Genomic DNA, 17158 nt, shown 5'->3' on the forward strand with positions numbered 1-17158 from the left:
GCGCTGAGGTGGATACAGGCCTTCCTACCAGGAAGAAGCTTCCAAGTGAGGCTGGGCGACTGCTACTCCAAAGGGGTACTTTTGGGCCAGGGCGTGCCGCAGGGCTCGTCCCTGAGCCCGACCCTTTTTAACTTGTATGTGGCGCCTGTTGCCTCTATTGTGGAGAGCCATGGCCTCCAAATGGTATCTTACGCTGATGACACGCAGCTGGTCATCTCCCTGTCGCACGCGCCCTGTCTTGCTGCAGGTGGCTTCCGATCATGCATGAAAGATCTTGCTGATTGGATGGCCATGAACTGTCTGAAGCTCAATGGCAGCAAGACAGAGGTGCTGGTGGTAGGGAGGGCCCAGTCTGCTTGGTCATCAGCCTGGTGGCCATCCTGCTTAGGACCGACCCCCACCCCTTGTCAGGAGGCAAAAAACTTAGGAGTATGGTTCGACGCGGGTCTTACTTTTGGGCCCCAGATCAACCGTGTGGTCGGTGTGTGTTTCGGGGTCTTGAAAAGGTTGAGGAAAGTCCTTGACCTACTGCCGATGGAAGCTCGTCAAACCCTGGTACATGCATTGGTGACCGCAAGGCTGGACTATGCGAACCTGCTGTATCTGGGGGTACCAAGTAAAAGTGTGGATCGCCTTCAAGTGCTGCAGAATGCGGCAGCACGTTTGATCCTTAGGCTGCCCAAAAGGGCGCCCTCGAAGGTGGCCTTGCAGAAGCTACATTGGCTCCCTGTGAGGAGCAGAGTCGAGTACAAGGCTCTCTGCACCTGTCATCGGATTCTGAATGGCAGGGCACCTCAACCACTGCAGAGACTGATTGAAGCATATGAACCAGCCCGAGCGTTTAGATCTACGGGTGGGGGACTGCTGAGGATCCCAAAGGTGAAGAAAGCTCGCATGGGAGGCAGATCCTTCAGGTATTTAGCGCCAAACCACTGGAACAAAGTCCCAGTAGACCTTCGCTTGGAACCAGCAGAAACAAGGTTCCGAGCAAAACTAAAAACCTACCTCTATGTTAGATAATGGCCTTCCTGGCAGCCTCATTTCCCTGTTTTCCACCTATCTCATCGTCAGCGCGGGGACACGCCGGTGCGCGTAACTCAGCGCTTTATAAATGCCCCTATTATTATTATTATTATTATTTCTACTCTGCATTGCATGACGAAATAAAAGTCAGCTTTCAGCAAGTCGGTGTTGGGCTCTTCATCTTTGGTGGCAAAACCGCAGTTTCCCAGGATCTCCATTCCTGGTCTTGGAGCTCGGCCTGCAGGATTGGGGGCCCCCGGCAAAATGGAGCCTCTTTTTTGACATAAAACGGAGGGGGCATGATCCGCTCTCAAATGCGCCAGCACGAAGGACTTCCGTAGCAATATGGCAGCATTCTGATTGAGAAAGGGAGAGGAGGGAGATGCTTCTTTCTCTGACGGCACCGCATGACAAGCAACAATTTAGCAATGCGGAGGGACCCGCACTGTGCTGAATAGATTTACCAGTGTGCATCTGCAGATATGGAAGTGATATTTCTGGACATTGCCTGTGAAAATAAACGCTATTAAGGCAGAATTGGAAATACATGCCATGTCGTGCTGCATAAATGAAAAAACTGATGCATTCTGGGGATAGTGGTTACAACATGAAACCACTTGGACTACAGATTTATAAAACTGCACTCACCTGTGAACAAGGCTTAAGGCTGAAACGCGTTAGGATTTAAAAGTGCATTTCTACTCTGCATTGCATGACAAAATAAAAGTCAGCTTTCAGCAAGTCGGTGTTGGGCTCTTTATCTTTGGTGGCAAAACCGCAGTGTCCCAGGATCTCCATTCCTGGTCTTAGAGCTCGCCCTGCAGGATTGGGGGCCCCCCGGCAAAATGGAGCCTCTTTTTTTACATATATAAATATATATATATATATATATATATATATATATCCATCACAAAAGAACGCCCATGTGAGGAGCCACAACAGAAAGTTAACAGCCTTTAATGCAGGGCACAAGCAGCACAGCACACAGCAGGATGGATCCTTCAAAACATAAAAGCCTTACGCGTGTCGAACAACATGCCCCGAGACACACATTCACGGAGGCGGAGCCCCGTTACACTTATCAAGGTGTTCTCCATCATGACTGCCATATCAGCTTTTTGGCCTGTGAACAAGAACACTCTGTTGTTCGAAACGCGAAAGATCTGTGGAGAGATTCTTCTCATAAAAAGAAGGAAAGGGGACTTTTTGTTTTTTGTCTAATACAAACCCATTCCCTTTTTTTCTTAAATGGGTTCCTCCCAAAAAATGTTTGATCTTTGTGAGAGAAAGGAGACAGAAGAATTGGGTAGTGTTTGTGTGAGTGTATGAGAGAGAGAGAGATAGAGAACGAAGCTAAAGAGTCTGGATACGGATGGGGATGGTGTATGTGTATATATGTGAGGCAGAGGGTCTGTGAGAGAGGAAGATAGAGATTAGTGTGTGTATAAGCGTTTGTGAATCTTTTTGAGAAACTGCATGTGTGTGTGAGGTAGTGTGTTTTTGTCAGAAACCAAATGTATTATTTGTGTGTAAGTCCGTAGTCAAGTGGAGGAGTGTGTGTGAAAGTGAAAGAATTTATGAGTGCAAGAGACCTAGCTTGAGGCAGTATATGTGTATGTGTGTTTGTGTGAAGGGGCAAAGGCAGTTTGTGTGTGCTTGAAAGACAGAAAGAAAGAATGCATGCGAGGCAGGTGGTGTGTGAAAGAGAAAGAGTGAACGTAGAGAGTAGTGCATCTTTATGCATCAGATAGTGAGAAAGACATGTGAAGGGTGCTGGTGAGAAGAAGAGAAAGTAGTGTGTGTGTGTATGAGAGACAAAATAATGTGGGTGTACCTTAGCATAAGAGTTAGTTTGTGAGAGATGGTGAGAGCACATGTGTGACAGAGAGTAAGATTTGTATGTCTGTGAAAGATAGTGAGTGTGTATTTATGTAAGAGGGAAATTGTGTCAGGGAAACAAAAAAGTGTGTCAGTAAGAAGTAGAGTATGGGTCTTTGAGAGTCAAAGAGGGTGTGTGCGCGTGAAAGATATGGTAGAATGTGTGTGAGATTGGGATGTTTGTGAGAAGGAACGTGCGTGCATGTATGTATGTGTTTGTGAGAGACAAAATAATGTGGGTGTACCTATCATAAGAGTGTGTGTTTGTGAGACATGGTGAGAGAACACATGTGTGAGAGAGAAGAAGATGTGTATGTCTGTGAAAGACAGTGAGTGTGTATTTATGTATGAGGGAAAACTTTTCGGAGACATAATAGTGTCAGTAAGAGGTAGAGTGTGGGTCTGTGAGAGTCAAAGAGGGTGTGTACGAGTGAAAGATATGGTGGAATGTGTGTAAGATTGGATTGAATGTGAGAATGAAAGTGCATGTGTATGTGTGTTTGAGAGAGACAAAATAATGTGGGTGTACCTTAGCATAAGAGTGTGAGTTTGTGAGAGATGGTGAGAGCACGTGTAAGAGAGAGGAAGATTTGTATGTCTCTGAAAGATAGTGAGTGTGTATTTATGTATGGGGAAATTGTGTCAGGGAGACAAAATAGTGTGTCAGTAAGAGGTAGAGTGGGTCTGTGCGAATCAAAGAGGGTGTGTGCGAGTGAAAGATATGGTAGAATGTGTGTGAGATTGGGATGTTTGTGAGAAGGAAAGTGCATGTGTTTGTGTGTGTGTGTATGTGAGTGGGAGAGAGTTAGGGGGTCTGTGTCAGTGGGATACAAAATCAACCTGGGTGTTTTTTAAAAAGCGTTGGGAGAGCGATGTGTAGTGTGTGCAGGCGTGCCAAAAAAGGACATAGAAAGGGGGAAGAGCATATGTGTGTGCGAGCGGCGGGGGTGGGGCTGTTGGGAGTGTAGGACCATGAAACAAAGTCAGTACCAATACATGTTTTCAGTCTAGAAATACAGTTCCTGCTTTATGCTAGTAGTGTGCTGTGATTCGGATAGACATGCTAAGTTTCGATGCCCGCCCTCCCCCTGAAGGTACCGATACATACTTCCAGGTCCAGGTGGTGAAGTATGAGAGAGGAGGGTGGGGGAGGGGGGGGGGCCGGGGGGCTGAGAGAGAGTATGTTTCGAATTAGGTTTTTGGAAGGCATATTGAGTACAGAATATTTAGATTACAACTTTTTATTGCTACTGTGGGATCATATGATGGGCAGAACCGTTCATGTGACAGCGCTGTGATAACGGCTTCGTATAGCCCGGCAACGTGCTCGTGCACATACACACCCACGTGTGCGTGCTTCTTGGCCATTTTATACAAAATTACTTGAGGTGGTAAAAAGAGTGTGTCACAATATTCAAAAACAAACGATGAGCGAAACTTCGTATGTTTACGAATACCTGTAATTATTTGTAAATTACGTCACATCTGAGTGCATGTAAATAAGTCTGTATTCGTGTGTAGCCGTGTATTTATTTAGCAGTGCCCTCACAGATCGATGCAGCGATGAACCGCACAGGGAACAGAGACTTCCGCCTTTCATTTACGAGTGGCGTAAAGTGGACGTTGGAGAAATCTATAGGGAAGGAAGTAAAAATGAGACGACCTATTAATGTAAAAGGTCATATACATTTTAAAAGTCTACGCTGTCACGTGTAAGGCGATGTCCACGCTTGTTATTGACAAACATGATGTATCCTCCGTCCTGGCTTCAGGCCGATTGAAGTTCTCATTTGCTGGCTGACACTTTGGTGCCTTCACACTCAGGATGTTTTTGTTGTTTACGCGCAGGTTTATGGCTTTTGCAGCTCAAACGATCAAAGTTCTCCATGGGGGCACGTTGTAATGATGTTGTTGCTTCACACGCCTCTGGTCTTTGGTGTTTAATTTAAACCGTTTGGTCAACTGCATCATATGTAAAAAAAAATGTAAAAACACATTGTTACACACGTGACCCTTGCCTGGCAATAAACATATTGAACAGAGTTTTTTTTTATTACGTGTTTTCATGAGACTCCAAGGGCAATAGTTGTAAAAAAATATGGTACACATGGTTTAGTAGTGAAATATATGTGCAAATGATTTTTCACACCTCGGTTTACCCCCCTCCCCATTCACCGCCCTCGATTCGTTTTCTCTCGTAAAATTAATGTATCAGACACAACATTTTCCCAGCATATACTCTCGAAGGACTTTCACACAATCCTATGCAAATCTGTTAGGCTGTTAAATGCAAGCGATCCCTAGTGCGCACACTCGCTTGTTTTTTTTATTTTTTATTTTAATACCATTCGGAGGCCATGGAGCCATTTCTGTGGCCTTTTATTTGGCGGATAAAAGTTTTAGAGATGAGGGTTATTTATGGGTCCGCAGAGATACGTCCTGAGTGGCTGCCCGCGAGCACGTGATTCCAATAAACTTTGTTTTATGGCTTCAGTTGACAAGCTAAAATATAATTCCCACCATAAATTAGTTTAAGAGCATACAAGTGCCGATGCCTCGCTTCCTGGGAGCAGAGCGTGGGGAGAGTGTGCAGGGAGCATGGTGCCGGGCCCGGCTCGCCGCGGAGGGGTCACTGGAGGCCGGCGCTGCGCTCCGTCCGCCGGGAGAGCTCCAAGTAAGTTCCTCGTCAGCCGACTATGTCCCGGGCCTGCACTCCCCGCGTCCGCCGGGGCCTCGCACATGGGAGGGGATGGTGGAGTTGAGGCTAAGGTTGCTGGGGCGGTGTGCATCGCAAGCCACCCACCGACTGTAACATCATTTGAAGAAATCTTTCCATGTTTCTTTTCAGAGTTTGTAACGGGAGCTCACTGTAGGCAGGTGTCATTAAGATGGAATGCACCGAGATAAAAAGAAATTACTCTCATGGCACCCTATTGGAAATCGTCTGTTGAAACGTGCGATGGTTTTGCAGAACCTCTTGTTGTAAATTATAGTTTGTTGTGACTTTAGATTGCTTCTCACCGTTAGCCAGCGTGCAGCTCTATGTACAATAAAACTTCAGCCTAGTCCCTTTCTGCAGGCCGTGCACGCGCAAGGTGTGATGCATTGTTAGTGTCAGCTCTGACAGGGGCCTGCAAGGCCCGAGGTGTGTTTGTTCTGTCTGAGGCCTGTGTGTAATGCAAATAATGCCATTTTGGAGAGCTGATAAGGGTCCGAGGACGGCACGGAGCCAGTTAGGCATCATATTTTCAACTGTTCCTTGTTTTCCTAAGCTCCTTTAAATGTATATAGTTACCTAATTACAGTAGAGTCTCGAATAGGGCTGTAAGTTTGCAAACCGCGCCACAACCCGGCGTTTCCAGGTACCATTGTTAACTATTATATTCCTGAAGCATCCCGTAGATGGCCACGCGCTCTCAATAGGGTCACCTTGGCAAACGTGGCTTCATGGGGAGCATAGAATGAAATGACGGCCTCATGATCGCTCCTCCTGTCATGCCCGAGACCTGTTCATGCTGACTTTTGAATTCAAGTGAACGACATAACGACCTCTACTTTTATTTCAACAGGTGGCTGGCCATGGACGGACGCCCGCGGTAAGTGAAGCTTGAATGCTCCCACAGAATGCTCCACTGCTTGATGATAAACAGTTCATTTCGCAACCTTTGGATGAATGGATTTGGTTCCACTGCCATGTTTTTTTTCCTGAAAGGGAAATGTGATGCATTAAAAAGTGTTATATTTCATATTTAGATCTAAAGAGAATTGGAGTGCAGACTGCCACCGTTACTTAGGGTATTTATACTGTGCATTGAAAGGGTCCAGTGAAGGAATTGGCGCAGTAACACAGCTCCTCCCCGCGCATGCTCACACCAACAGGCTTTATATTAAACATTTCAGTGGTTTAGGCGCCATCATTTAAACGCTTCGCTGTTTTTTTTTTTTATTCGGACATTGTGCACTGTAGTCACCCCAAGGAGGCCAACACAAAGGCACTGTTGCCAAAACAGGTCATTTGAGGCTGGCTTGGCTTCAGCCAAGATCCACATTGTTATTGGCTGGTGACGCCAGGTTCATGGCTGCATTAAATGAAAGATTGCGCTGTGTGTTATTTGTGCCAGGCTTGCATAGTAATGTGTAAAACCCTGCAAGTGAAATGTAACAATAGCCTGCAATGAAACATGACTTTATATTTGCGCCTGTTGAACTTGTAAAGGCAGGTTATTTTTTAAAGTGCCTGAAAGGACCCGAGTCTGATTTTTCTTAACAGATCTTAGAGAGTTTTAGGGATCACACGGCTGTGTCCAGGGACATCTCTGCCCCTGGCAGAGACCCAGCTTGCCCTGTCTGCTGCCCCCTGCCACCCACCGGCCCTTCACTATTTCTGGGCCATCTCTGCCTTAAAGTGCTTTATGTTTGTGTGTTTGTTGTGTACGTTTGCGGGGCCCCTGAGCGACGAGCCTTACCCTGGGCCCCGGTTATGAAGGAGACACAAAAAGAGATGACAGATCAAAGCGCCGGTATGGGCAGCGGAGGGAGCGGGTTCATCAATAACTCTGTGGCTTTGACCTGTCTGAGCGAGTCGAGCGCTGGGGTGAAATGCAGGTCACAGAGTCTCCCAGAGATGCAGCTCCACTCTTCGAAACAGGCAGCTCGGAAAACAGTCTAATAAGACACTGTTAAGGACAGATAATTGTTCGCCTGCCCGCCACACAAAATACACGTGAAGAGGTGTTCGAAAAGCCTGGAAAAAGCTTCAACTCCAAAGATAAGGTCACATTTCTTAGCCTCAAATTGGGAAAGAAGATCAAGAGAAAGTAGCATATTTTTGCGTCCATATAAGGGCTGTTATTTCATACATTAGCTAAAAATATAGAGAAGTAGGTAGATACGTGGGTTGATAAAATATGCGCTCGCTGGATAACATATCTACGAATTAAAAATAAAACATCAGACATGCAAAAGCCTTACTTTAGCGTCAGTGAGGGGTGAGAGGGGTGCTCGGGCGCGCAGTTCCTCGCCTATAGAGGGGGGACGGGGCCGGACACAGAGTAGCCGGGTCAGGCACAAGCCATGAACTTTTGTACTCCTCGCGGCTGTCGACCAAGTAAAAATAATGAAACTTGCTGATATCTTTGTAAATGATTTCGATGACCTTTCGCCCTGGCCTTCACCATAAACGCTACCACACTAAAACCCCCAGACAGTCGTGGAAGGAGGCTCTCGGCACCGCCTCGCCCTGAGCCGGCCGGAACCGCCATGCACACACCAGAGACTCAAGGTAACTCGGAGGTGGCATGAACTTTACAACCGCAAAGTCACTGGAGGGGTTCCCGATTATTGCGAATGATTGGCGAAATCATGGGCTCCATTTAAAGGGACGGCTCTTTAAAGTGAGGGGGTCGCCATGTGTATTTTTCAGGGATGGGCAACATAGTAAAATGTTTGTATTTCTCGCGTTACTTCAATTTGGTGAATGCGCACTTCCCTGAGGTTATTAAGAGCTTATTTCATATCAGGGCAACCGTTAATATTTTTTTGTACAAGATTGTACTCCTTTTCCTACATGAAGTGGCACTTAGAAAGAGGGGGTTACTGTCTTATTTGCCTATGTAGTTTGTAAATATTCTGCATGAACACACATATGTAATTGTTTTTTATACATCCAGTCTGTTGGTCCGAATTTTCACAGTTGCAAGATCTTAATTTCTCAAGAAAGTTCCTGGAGATGAGAAAAGCGACGCCGCTGAATGGCAAAGTCACGGAATGAGGTGTTATTCGGTTGTCTATATGTACCCTGTAGAACCGAATTTGTGTGGTGCTCACAGAGTCACAGATTCGATTCTAGGGGAATATATGGTCGATGCAAAAACTTCAGTTATTGTGCAGAAGGTTAGGATACCGAGCTTTCGAATAATGCGACTTGTACGGATGCATCTCTTATATTTTCTGTGAGGATGTATCTCTTATATTATTATGTGAGGATGCATCTCTTATATTTTCTGTGAGGATGTATCTTATATTATTCTGTGAGGATGTATCTCTTATATTATTCTGTGAGGATGTATCTCTTATATTTTTTGTGCGAATTTATCGCCTATATTTTCTGTGAGGATGCATGTCTTATATTATTCTGTGAGGATGTATCTCTTATGTTTTTTGTGCGGATGTATCGCCTATATTTTCTGTGAGGATGTATCTCTTATATTATTCTGTGTCGATGTATCTCTTATATTCTGTGAGGATGTATCTCTTATATTATTCCTTGAGGATGTATCTCTTATATTCTGTGAGGATGTATCTCTTATATTATTCTGTGAGGATGTATCTCTTTTATTGTTCTGTGGCGATGTATCTCATATTCTGAGAGGATGTATCTCTTATATTATTCTGTGAGGATGTATCTCTTATATTTTTTGTGCGGATGTATTGCCTATATTTTCTGTGAGGATGCATCTCTTATATTATTCTGTGAGGATGTATCTCTTATATTATTCTGTGAGGATGTATCTCTTATATTTTTGTGCGGATGTATCCCCTATATTTTCTGTGAGGATGTATCTCATATTATTCTGTGAGGATGTATTTCTTATATTATTCTGTGTGGATGTATCTCATATTTTCTGTCCGGGTGTATCTCCTTTATTTTCTGTGAGGATGCAGATCTTATATTTTCTTACACCCCATGTGTGAAGCCATTGCACCTCTGACGAATGTGTGTTTTCGGTTTCAAGTTAACATATTGCATTTGATTGTGCAAACAGCCCATCAGTTAAGTATCTTCATAATTGTATGTATTCAGAATTACTGTATGTGTTTTGTTATGAATTATGTAAACGAATGATCGACCCACAATGAAAACAGTCCCTGATTCCGCAGCAAGGCGCACCAAATCTTACAAAAATGTAAAGTTTTCTCCATACTAGGATTATTTTTGGTGTGAAAGAAAACACTATGTGAGTTGTTTTAAACGAAGTGTTAAAGAATGTAAAATATGAGTTTGTGTTAATGTTTTTTTTAATAGTTGAATACTTATACTCCCCATTTGCCTCAGAAGGTAATAATTAAAATCAAAGAGTAGCTTGTTAGTTATTGGCGCTTCTCTGCTCCATGTGAACGTGTGCGAGGTGTCAAGAAGTTACATATTAGCTGATGATGTTCACCCTGAGTAGATGCGAGTAACTTCTGGGTGACCCCTGGCGGGACAAAGGCTGGGCAGCTCTTTTGTACATCTTTTTCTACCCCCGCTGGTGTACTTTCACCCCTGCTGCACCCCTCCCCTCTCCTCTCCTTTTCGCGTTTATACACTGCTGTCCGTGTTCAACTTTATTAGATTTGGAATTCCTTATTGGAAAAAATCCCTAATTTACTTTTTTATCGAATCTAGAGCAAAGGTGTGATCTCTGGCAGCAAAGGTTACAGAGGGGTCGGGCGGGGGTATCCAAAGACATGTTTAATTACCTTTAGGGCACAGACATCACCTTTTCATAGCTGCCCTGAATACACCTTGTATTTTTTAAATGTAGATTTATTTTGTGTTCACTTTCAAATCCACTTATTTCCTATAGTTTAATTTGTGAGAATTATCTGATGCCTACAAATCCGGTGATAAAGTCCCTGCGCTCCCATTGGCTGGCCTGGTCACGTGGCTGCCTAACTTTATTCAGTTGACAGCGAGTAGGAGGGCTCTATGGAGGGAGAAAAAAAGACAACACGAGAAAAATTAGTATTTTGAACCTTCTGAAATTAATGGCCATGAGTTCGTATATGGTGAACTCTAAGTATGTGGATCCCAAGTTCCCGCCGTGCGAGGAGTACCTGCAGAACGGCTACCTCGCCGAGCAGAGCCCGGAGTACTTCGGCCCCTCGCCGGGCGCGGAGTACCAGCACCCGGGGCTCTACCCGCGCTCAGGTTACAGCAGCGGCGGCGGCGGCGAGCAGCCGCCCCCGCCGCCGCCGCCGCAGCAGCAAGCCTTCGGCTGCGCCCCGGGCCCCATCCTGCCCCCGCGGGGCCACGGCCAGGAGCCGCCCGCCCCCCAGAGCCTGTTCCCCGGCGCGGCCGAGCCCCCCGCCCTGGCCGGCCCCCGCTCCTGCGGCCAGCAGCTCGGCCTGAAGAGCCAGAACGGGCCGGCCACCAAGCAGCCGGCCATCGTCTACCCCTGGATGAAGAAAGTGCACGTCAACACGGGTAAGCACCGCGCGGCTCCTTCCCGCCACGAATAATTTATGAGGCAGCGGCAATTACACTCATCATAAATTTTTATTGCTGGGGAAGCAGGCCAGCGGCCATGTGCTGCTGCCGGTGCACCAGGCACGCCGGAGCAGCGGGGCGTAGAGGCAGCTTGATGGGGAGAGAAGTGAGTGTGGCATGCATACATATGGGTCGGTAATGCCACACCGTATGGAACATGGGCAGATAGTGCATGTGATGTGTGGGTACCTAACTCCAGATCATCACAGGCGTGTTCAATTTAACGTGGGTATAGGATTGTAATGTCTGGTGGCACATGGGTTTATAATTCCATGAGCACATGGATGTAAAATACCCTTCTATACATGCCCGTGTATTGTCTGGGGCATATGGGTACCTATTTCGTTACATTGTGTGTGGGCAGGGGGTCTGTCGGGGTTAGTGTGGATTTCGGAGGGTTATTTAGTTGGAATTTCGAGGCTACTGGCACGTGGTTCCTACTGTGTTGTATTTTGGGGTTTGCGGTCCGTTATTGCGGTGGCTGCGGGCGTTATTAATGCCAGGTTTGTGGAGTTGTGGGTGGACTTGGTTTGTTACTGTGGGCAGTGGGAGTGATGCTGGAGGTTTCTCCCCGTGCAGTGTGAAGGAGGTTTTAGGATTGGTAATGTGGTTTCTTGTGTTTTTACTTGACTCGCTTCCCCTGTTTTCAACTGTTTGCCTCTCCTTCTCCACAGTGAACCCGAACTACACAGGCGGGGAGCCGAAGCGGTCCCGGACGGCCTACACCCGGCAGCAGGTCCTGGAGCTGGAGAAGGAGTTCCACTTTAACAGGTACCTGACCCGGAGGCGCCGCATCGAGATCGCACACACGCTCTGCCTCTCCGAGCGCCAGATCAAGATCTGGTTCCAGAACCGAAGGATGAAGTGGAAAAAGGACCACAAACTGCCCAACACGAAGGGCAGGTCGTCGTCCTCGGGCGCCTCGAGCCAGCATCTACAGACTGTGTGCAAGGAGCACCAGACGGACCTCACCGCCCTCTAAGCCGGGCCGTGCCCTGCCTGCACCCCTCGACTCTGAACTGCCCCGTGCCCCCCAAACCAACCGCAGCCAGAGCCGGCATGCCACCAGCACAGACAGCGGGCCAGGTACTGATGCCAGCAGGACCAGACGTCACTCACACCTACCGATCCCTTTGCGTTTTGACAAGAGCACATCAACACAGCGCCTACATCTGCTTCGGAGAGCCCGAGGCGCAGACGAAGTACTGCCCGGTTATTGGTAACACTGACAATGAAATCACTTCTTGACTCGTATTCTTGCAGCGAAGGCAAAGGGAGGCTCGCCTCGTGCCAGCCCTTCCTAAAAACCCAAATAAAGCGACATTAAACCGGCTTAAAGGAGCACACAGACCAGGACATGCTCACACTTCACAGTGCAGGAAGTGCGCGGCTTCCGTTTCAGACGGATGGTGGGACTGCAGAGAGGATGGGCTCGGGGCCATTTTCATGTGATTCATTTCCTGGGTTTTTCCTTGGGTAATGTTCCACTTCTGTGCATTTCAGTTCATTTCGCGGTTAAATTTGATCGAAAATTGGACAGAGGGCTGCGTGTTTCCGCCTTTGTTTACTGCTCGAACCAATCGTGTCCGGGAAACTCCCGGCCCTGTTTTATTATTTTTTATCCTTGTTTTCCATCCACTTCGTCTCGATTAAGAGAAACCAAAAAAATATGAAAAATAGGCGATTTGTAGGCCTTGCTTCGGGCTGTGTAATGTTTAGGCTGTCCTTACGTATTTATTTATTTTTTACTACAAAGGTACGAAGCAGATTAAAACAGCCAAACCAAAATAATGTCGTGGACATTTTGAGGATTTTCCCACTAAGATTAGATGTAATTTTCATTTACCCACAACAGATCTTTTTCTCTATATAATGAAAGCATAAAAGATCTAGCCTTTTAGGAAAAAAATGTAGCATCAAAATAGCTTCTTAAAATTGTATTTAGATATGTAGGATTATACTGATCCACGATTTTATATGTTTTACATAATTGTTAAACTCAAGTGGACTCCACGCCCATTTTTATCCTATTCAATAGTTTAAAAAAAAAAGAGTATTCCACGTCAACTAAGGTTGTTTTTTTAAAAAGTACATTTTGGGATATTTTCTACTGGTCTGGTTGCAGATATTTAAATAATAGTAAGTATCATGTACAGAAGGTTGTGAGGTTTATATGGTTCAGCAAATTCAATGTTAAGATTTCTTCTCTTTATTAAGTTTGCATTTTATCAGCTGAAGCAATAGTGTGCCTCTGTGATGTAACAGTACGACGTGCGAAGTCCACTCTCTTGTTTGACTCGGGGTGATTTAAAAAGCATCCTTTTTAAAAATGATATGACCCCATTTAGAAATAGTACATTTATTTGTTAGGAGAGTAGGGAAGGAGGCGGATAGAGGCCAGTATATCTGCTTCAGGTACTCAAGTTTGCACTGGTGCCTGGTGCCGAAAGGTCATTTTGCACCAGGCTTGGAGCTTTGTCAGCTCAGGAGGGTGCGGAACCGCCCGGCACCGGGTCGGGTTTTTTTGTGGAGGAGCCGTATTTTGACAGTCCTTTAGCACAGGATTGCGGCTTGTTTTTACAGACCCTTCCAGTACAAATGGCCGGGCAGGCTACAGAGGGTGTCATGCCTTTGATTCCAGGGTCACTGGCTGATAACATTCCAGAAAGAGTGTTGAAAAGGAGGGAAGAGGGTAAGCTGGGCGCTGTGGAGGCTGTCTAGGCGCTGGTTCGAGGCAGAAGCCATCGCTCACGGCTGCAACCCAGCCCTTGTGCTGGGGGCCCAGTCTCTCTGAACAGGGCCGGCTCTTTGTGCGCCCGCCTCGGCGACCCTTTGTTCCCCCTGGCACGCCTGGCATTCTCAGGGCCCAGCCTGACTACCCACACGTCGAGATATTAAAGATGGATTTTCGGGCATTATGCGCAGCATTGTGGCGGCCACAAAAAGCGCCGAGTGCACACACAGTTGAGCCGGCCCCTGCCCTGACGCCTTCACGTCGAGAAGCTGAAAAGGTATGTTCGGAGCCCCGAGCGGCCGCAGGTTCACTCAGAGGACATGTTTTCAGTCCGACGAGCTGTATTTCAGCCGGGGGAGCTGACCTCTCAACTCTTGACCCGACAGACCCCTACTCCCTTGTCTTACACATAGACAGCATTCATATTCAGAGCCGGCAAAGGATTCTTCTGCTCCCAAAAGTTGTCCGGTGATTACATGTCACAGTTTTATAATGTTTAACCCTGGGCCGGGCAACAGATTGTGGCCTTTCAGAACATGAACACATGCCCCACTGTTACTAGAAACTAATTGGGGGGCATTCGATCCCACGAGTTGTGCTTTCATTTTACTATATAGGTTTATATATAGCGAGGGACGCGGCGAAATGTGTATTTTCGCAAGATACATAACTGAAAGAGGGAAGCCAGGAAAGGATAGGAAATGAAAGGAGGATGGGGCGATGGGAAGAACAGAAAGAAACAAAAGTAGGCGAAAAATAGCGAGCAGCGAAAAAGCTAAAACAAGAGAACAGAAAAAGGAGGAAAAATGAACCAAAGGTAGCAAAAATGCCAAGCAGGCTCTGGAAGGAAAATGAAAGCGATAGAACAAAAATAAAATCATCAAAGGGTGTGATAAATGAACTCCAAAAGAAACAAACGAAAGCAAGTAAAATAGAAAGAATGGAATAAAGACAATTTAAGAGAGAAATAAATAAAACTTAACAAAGAAAGAAAGTAAATCCATGTTTTTGCGCTTATGCAGTAGGAATACCCACAGAACGCGACCTTCGATTTATTACTATTTTTATGGTACTTTTCCGAATTTTAAATAATCGCATTTGTTTACAATGTTGTTAAAGCTCTCGGAGGAGTGAGTTCAAGTTGAGCCCTTTTGGCGGCTGAGAAAGTATAGGCGTCCTTAAAGGCACGCAGAAGTGCATTGAATCATCACAGACGGTCAACATTTACCTATGGTTTCTGCTCCGACTGTTCATACGAACCGATGCACGCCTGTCTCATTGTGCGCACAGTTATTTCTGTGCAGTGAAAGGGGACTCTTTTTAAAATAAATCTAGGTGTGTAAATGGACAGGATGTGTACTGCCCTATGGAAGAACACGCAGTGAGCACGCAGTGTACACACACGCACACGCGCACACCTTTTAAACAATCGATAGCTTTGCATACACCTTACCAATGTATTTTCTCCAACGGTTAAAATATTATTTATATGAATGGTTGCTTGTAGATTTATGTAATTCTTTCATATGACATTGAAATAATAAAATGCCTTGTATATACGAATGTGTACTGTTCTGTATGTTCTCTGCAGCAGTTCGCGAAGCCGCTGCTGTCACGGATGTTTTTGCGTGTTACCTTAAAAACCAACACATAAGGTGCGCATTTTCCGACAATGGAAGGGTTTCTGCGGGATAACAAAAGACAGGCTGGCGGTGTAATAATAAAGGGGGCAGGTCCAGCGAAGTGATGGTTTTTCTCATCGAAATATATATATTATTTGTGAATGGTTTAAGCTAAACCTGGACTTTGGAAACGATATGTATCTGAGAGATTTGCAGCGCGACTCCTAGCATACAGACAAGCCACCGGATATTTGCCTTTCCTTGGCGCATAATTTAGTCAACCCGGCCACATATTTTGGTGCTCCCCTGCCACATAATTCCAGTGGCCCTGCAGATAAATTCACGTGTACTGTGCACGCGAATCTACATCAGGTTTTGTACAAACTACTTTTACGTGTATGTAATGTGCTCCTGAAGACAGGCATGTGTAGTAGTCAAGGAAGGAGTGCAGTGGGGCTAGTGAACCGCCCCCCCCCCCCACCGCCGGATCCGTGTACGGATCTTTCAGCCACATCCTTTTGGGCAGACGCTTGTCACGCTACATGTACACACCACAAACAGACCACAGTCCCGTATATGCTTTTCCACGGAGCCGCTGTGCTCTCTGCTTCCCTGTGCTGCCCACAGGGGTTTATGCCGTGGAGATACGAGGCGACACATTTACATCCGTGTTTAGTGTTCACTTCTTTGTGTGTGCAGTGCTCGCCTGTTTGTGGATATATCCATGCACACAAACCTACATGCGTGTAACTTCTGCCTCACAAGTGCTGGGACGCGTCACCAATCTGCAGATCTGACCTCACCCTATTGGATGGTTGTACAACCGAGCATGAAATTCAAACTCTCCCTCTTCTCCAAGAGCCCAGAGCACCACAAAGGGGGGGGGGGGGGGGGGGGGGGGACACGTTTCCTCGCCATATGTGACTTTCATTCTCCCATGCACCCCTCACCATGTGTGCCGTTTGCTCTCCATTTGTGCCTTTGAAGCGCTTCTCGTGCTGCCTTTGCAATCCGCACATGTCCTTTCCGGGCCACACGAGCCTTCTTTGCCCGCATATGAGCCTTTTAAACGTTATGTTTGCCTTTTACACTTCACTCTCACATTGTGCCTTTGTTCACTATACAGGCTTTTCACGTTTCAAGCGTGCCCGTTACACTTCATATGTGGCTTTTATCATGGCCTATATTTCTGCTTCAGTGCGCGCTATTTTTTCACATCGTACTTTTTTCTTTCGTGCGATGTACTCTCCAGAAATACCCTTTTTGTACATTTGTATGTATTATACAACCCATTAGTGAATATTGGTCTCCATATGTGCCTCATCACTCGTGTGTGCCTTTTACAACTCACACATTCATCCTCTTCCGTACGTTCCGTTTACACCCATCCATATGTAATCCAATGTCCATATGTCTTTTGTATATTTTTTTACATTCCCCTCTATGTGCGCCTTTTACAGTCCAATCGTAGCGCCATTCACTGCCTATATGTACCATGTGCACTTAATGTAAGCCTTTTACAAGGGACAACATCTTCTTCACAACCCCTTAGAGCCCCCTCTCAATGTATGCCTTTCACAGCCCACTCGTACCGTATTCACCTATATGCGCCTCCCATTGTCTTCCTTAAGTGTGTTACTTTTACCCTTG

General features: G+C 46.1%; 2 protein-coding genes across 4 annotated transcripts in view; both read left to right on the forward strand.

The window, feature by feature from the left end:
* Nucleotides 1-17158, forward strand: part of HOXD3 (homeobox D3) — a 99263-nt gene that overhangs the window by 35006 nt on the left and 47099 nt on the right. Inside the window, exons 1-2 of one of the 3 annotated variants that reach the window (XM_086956180.1) lie at nt 5482-5575; nt 6471-6497. The exons of 1 other annotated variant lie outside the window; for it this stretch is intronic. The gene's annotated coding sequence lies outside the window, so the exon portion shown is untranslated. Of the gene's footprint in view, nt 1-5481; nt 5576-6470; nt 6498-17158 lie in introns of those variants that run through there. One more of the 3 variants, XM_086956184.1, reaches the window with a different exon arrangement.
* Nucleotides 10514-15445, forward strand: HOXD4 (homeobox D4). Its single transcript, XM_086956186.1, has 2 exons — nt 10514-11089; nt 11827-15445. The coding sequence occupies exons 1-2, from the start codon at nt 10651-10653 to the stop codon at nt 12132-12134; spliced, it is 747 nt and encodes a 248-aa protein (XP_086812312.1). The 5' UTR covers nt 10514-10650; the 3' UTR covers nt 12135-15445.

The sequence above is a fragment of the Lissotriton vulgaris genome, chromosome 2_1 (assembly GCF_964263255.1).
Source record: "Lissotriton vulgaris chromosome 2_1, aLisVul1.2, whole genome shotgun sequence".
NCBI lineage: Eukaryota > Metazoa > Chordata > Amphibia > Caudata > Salamandridae > Lissotriton > Lissotriton vulgaris.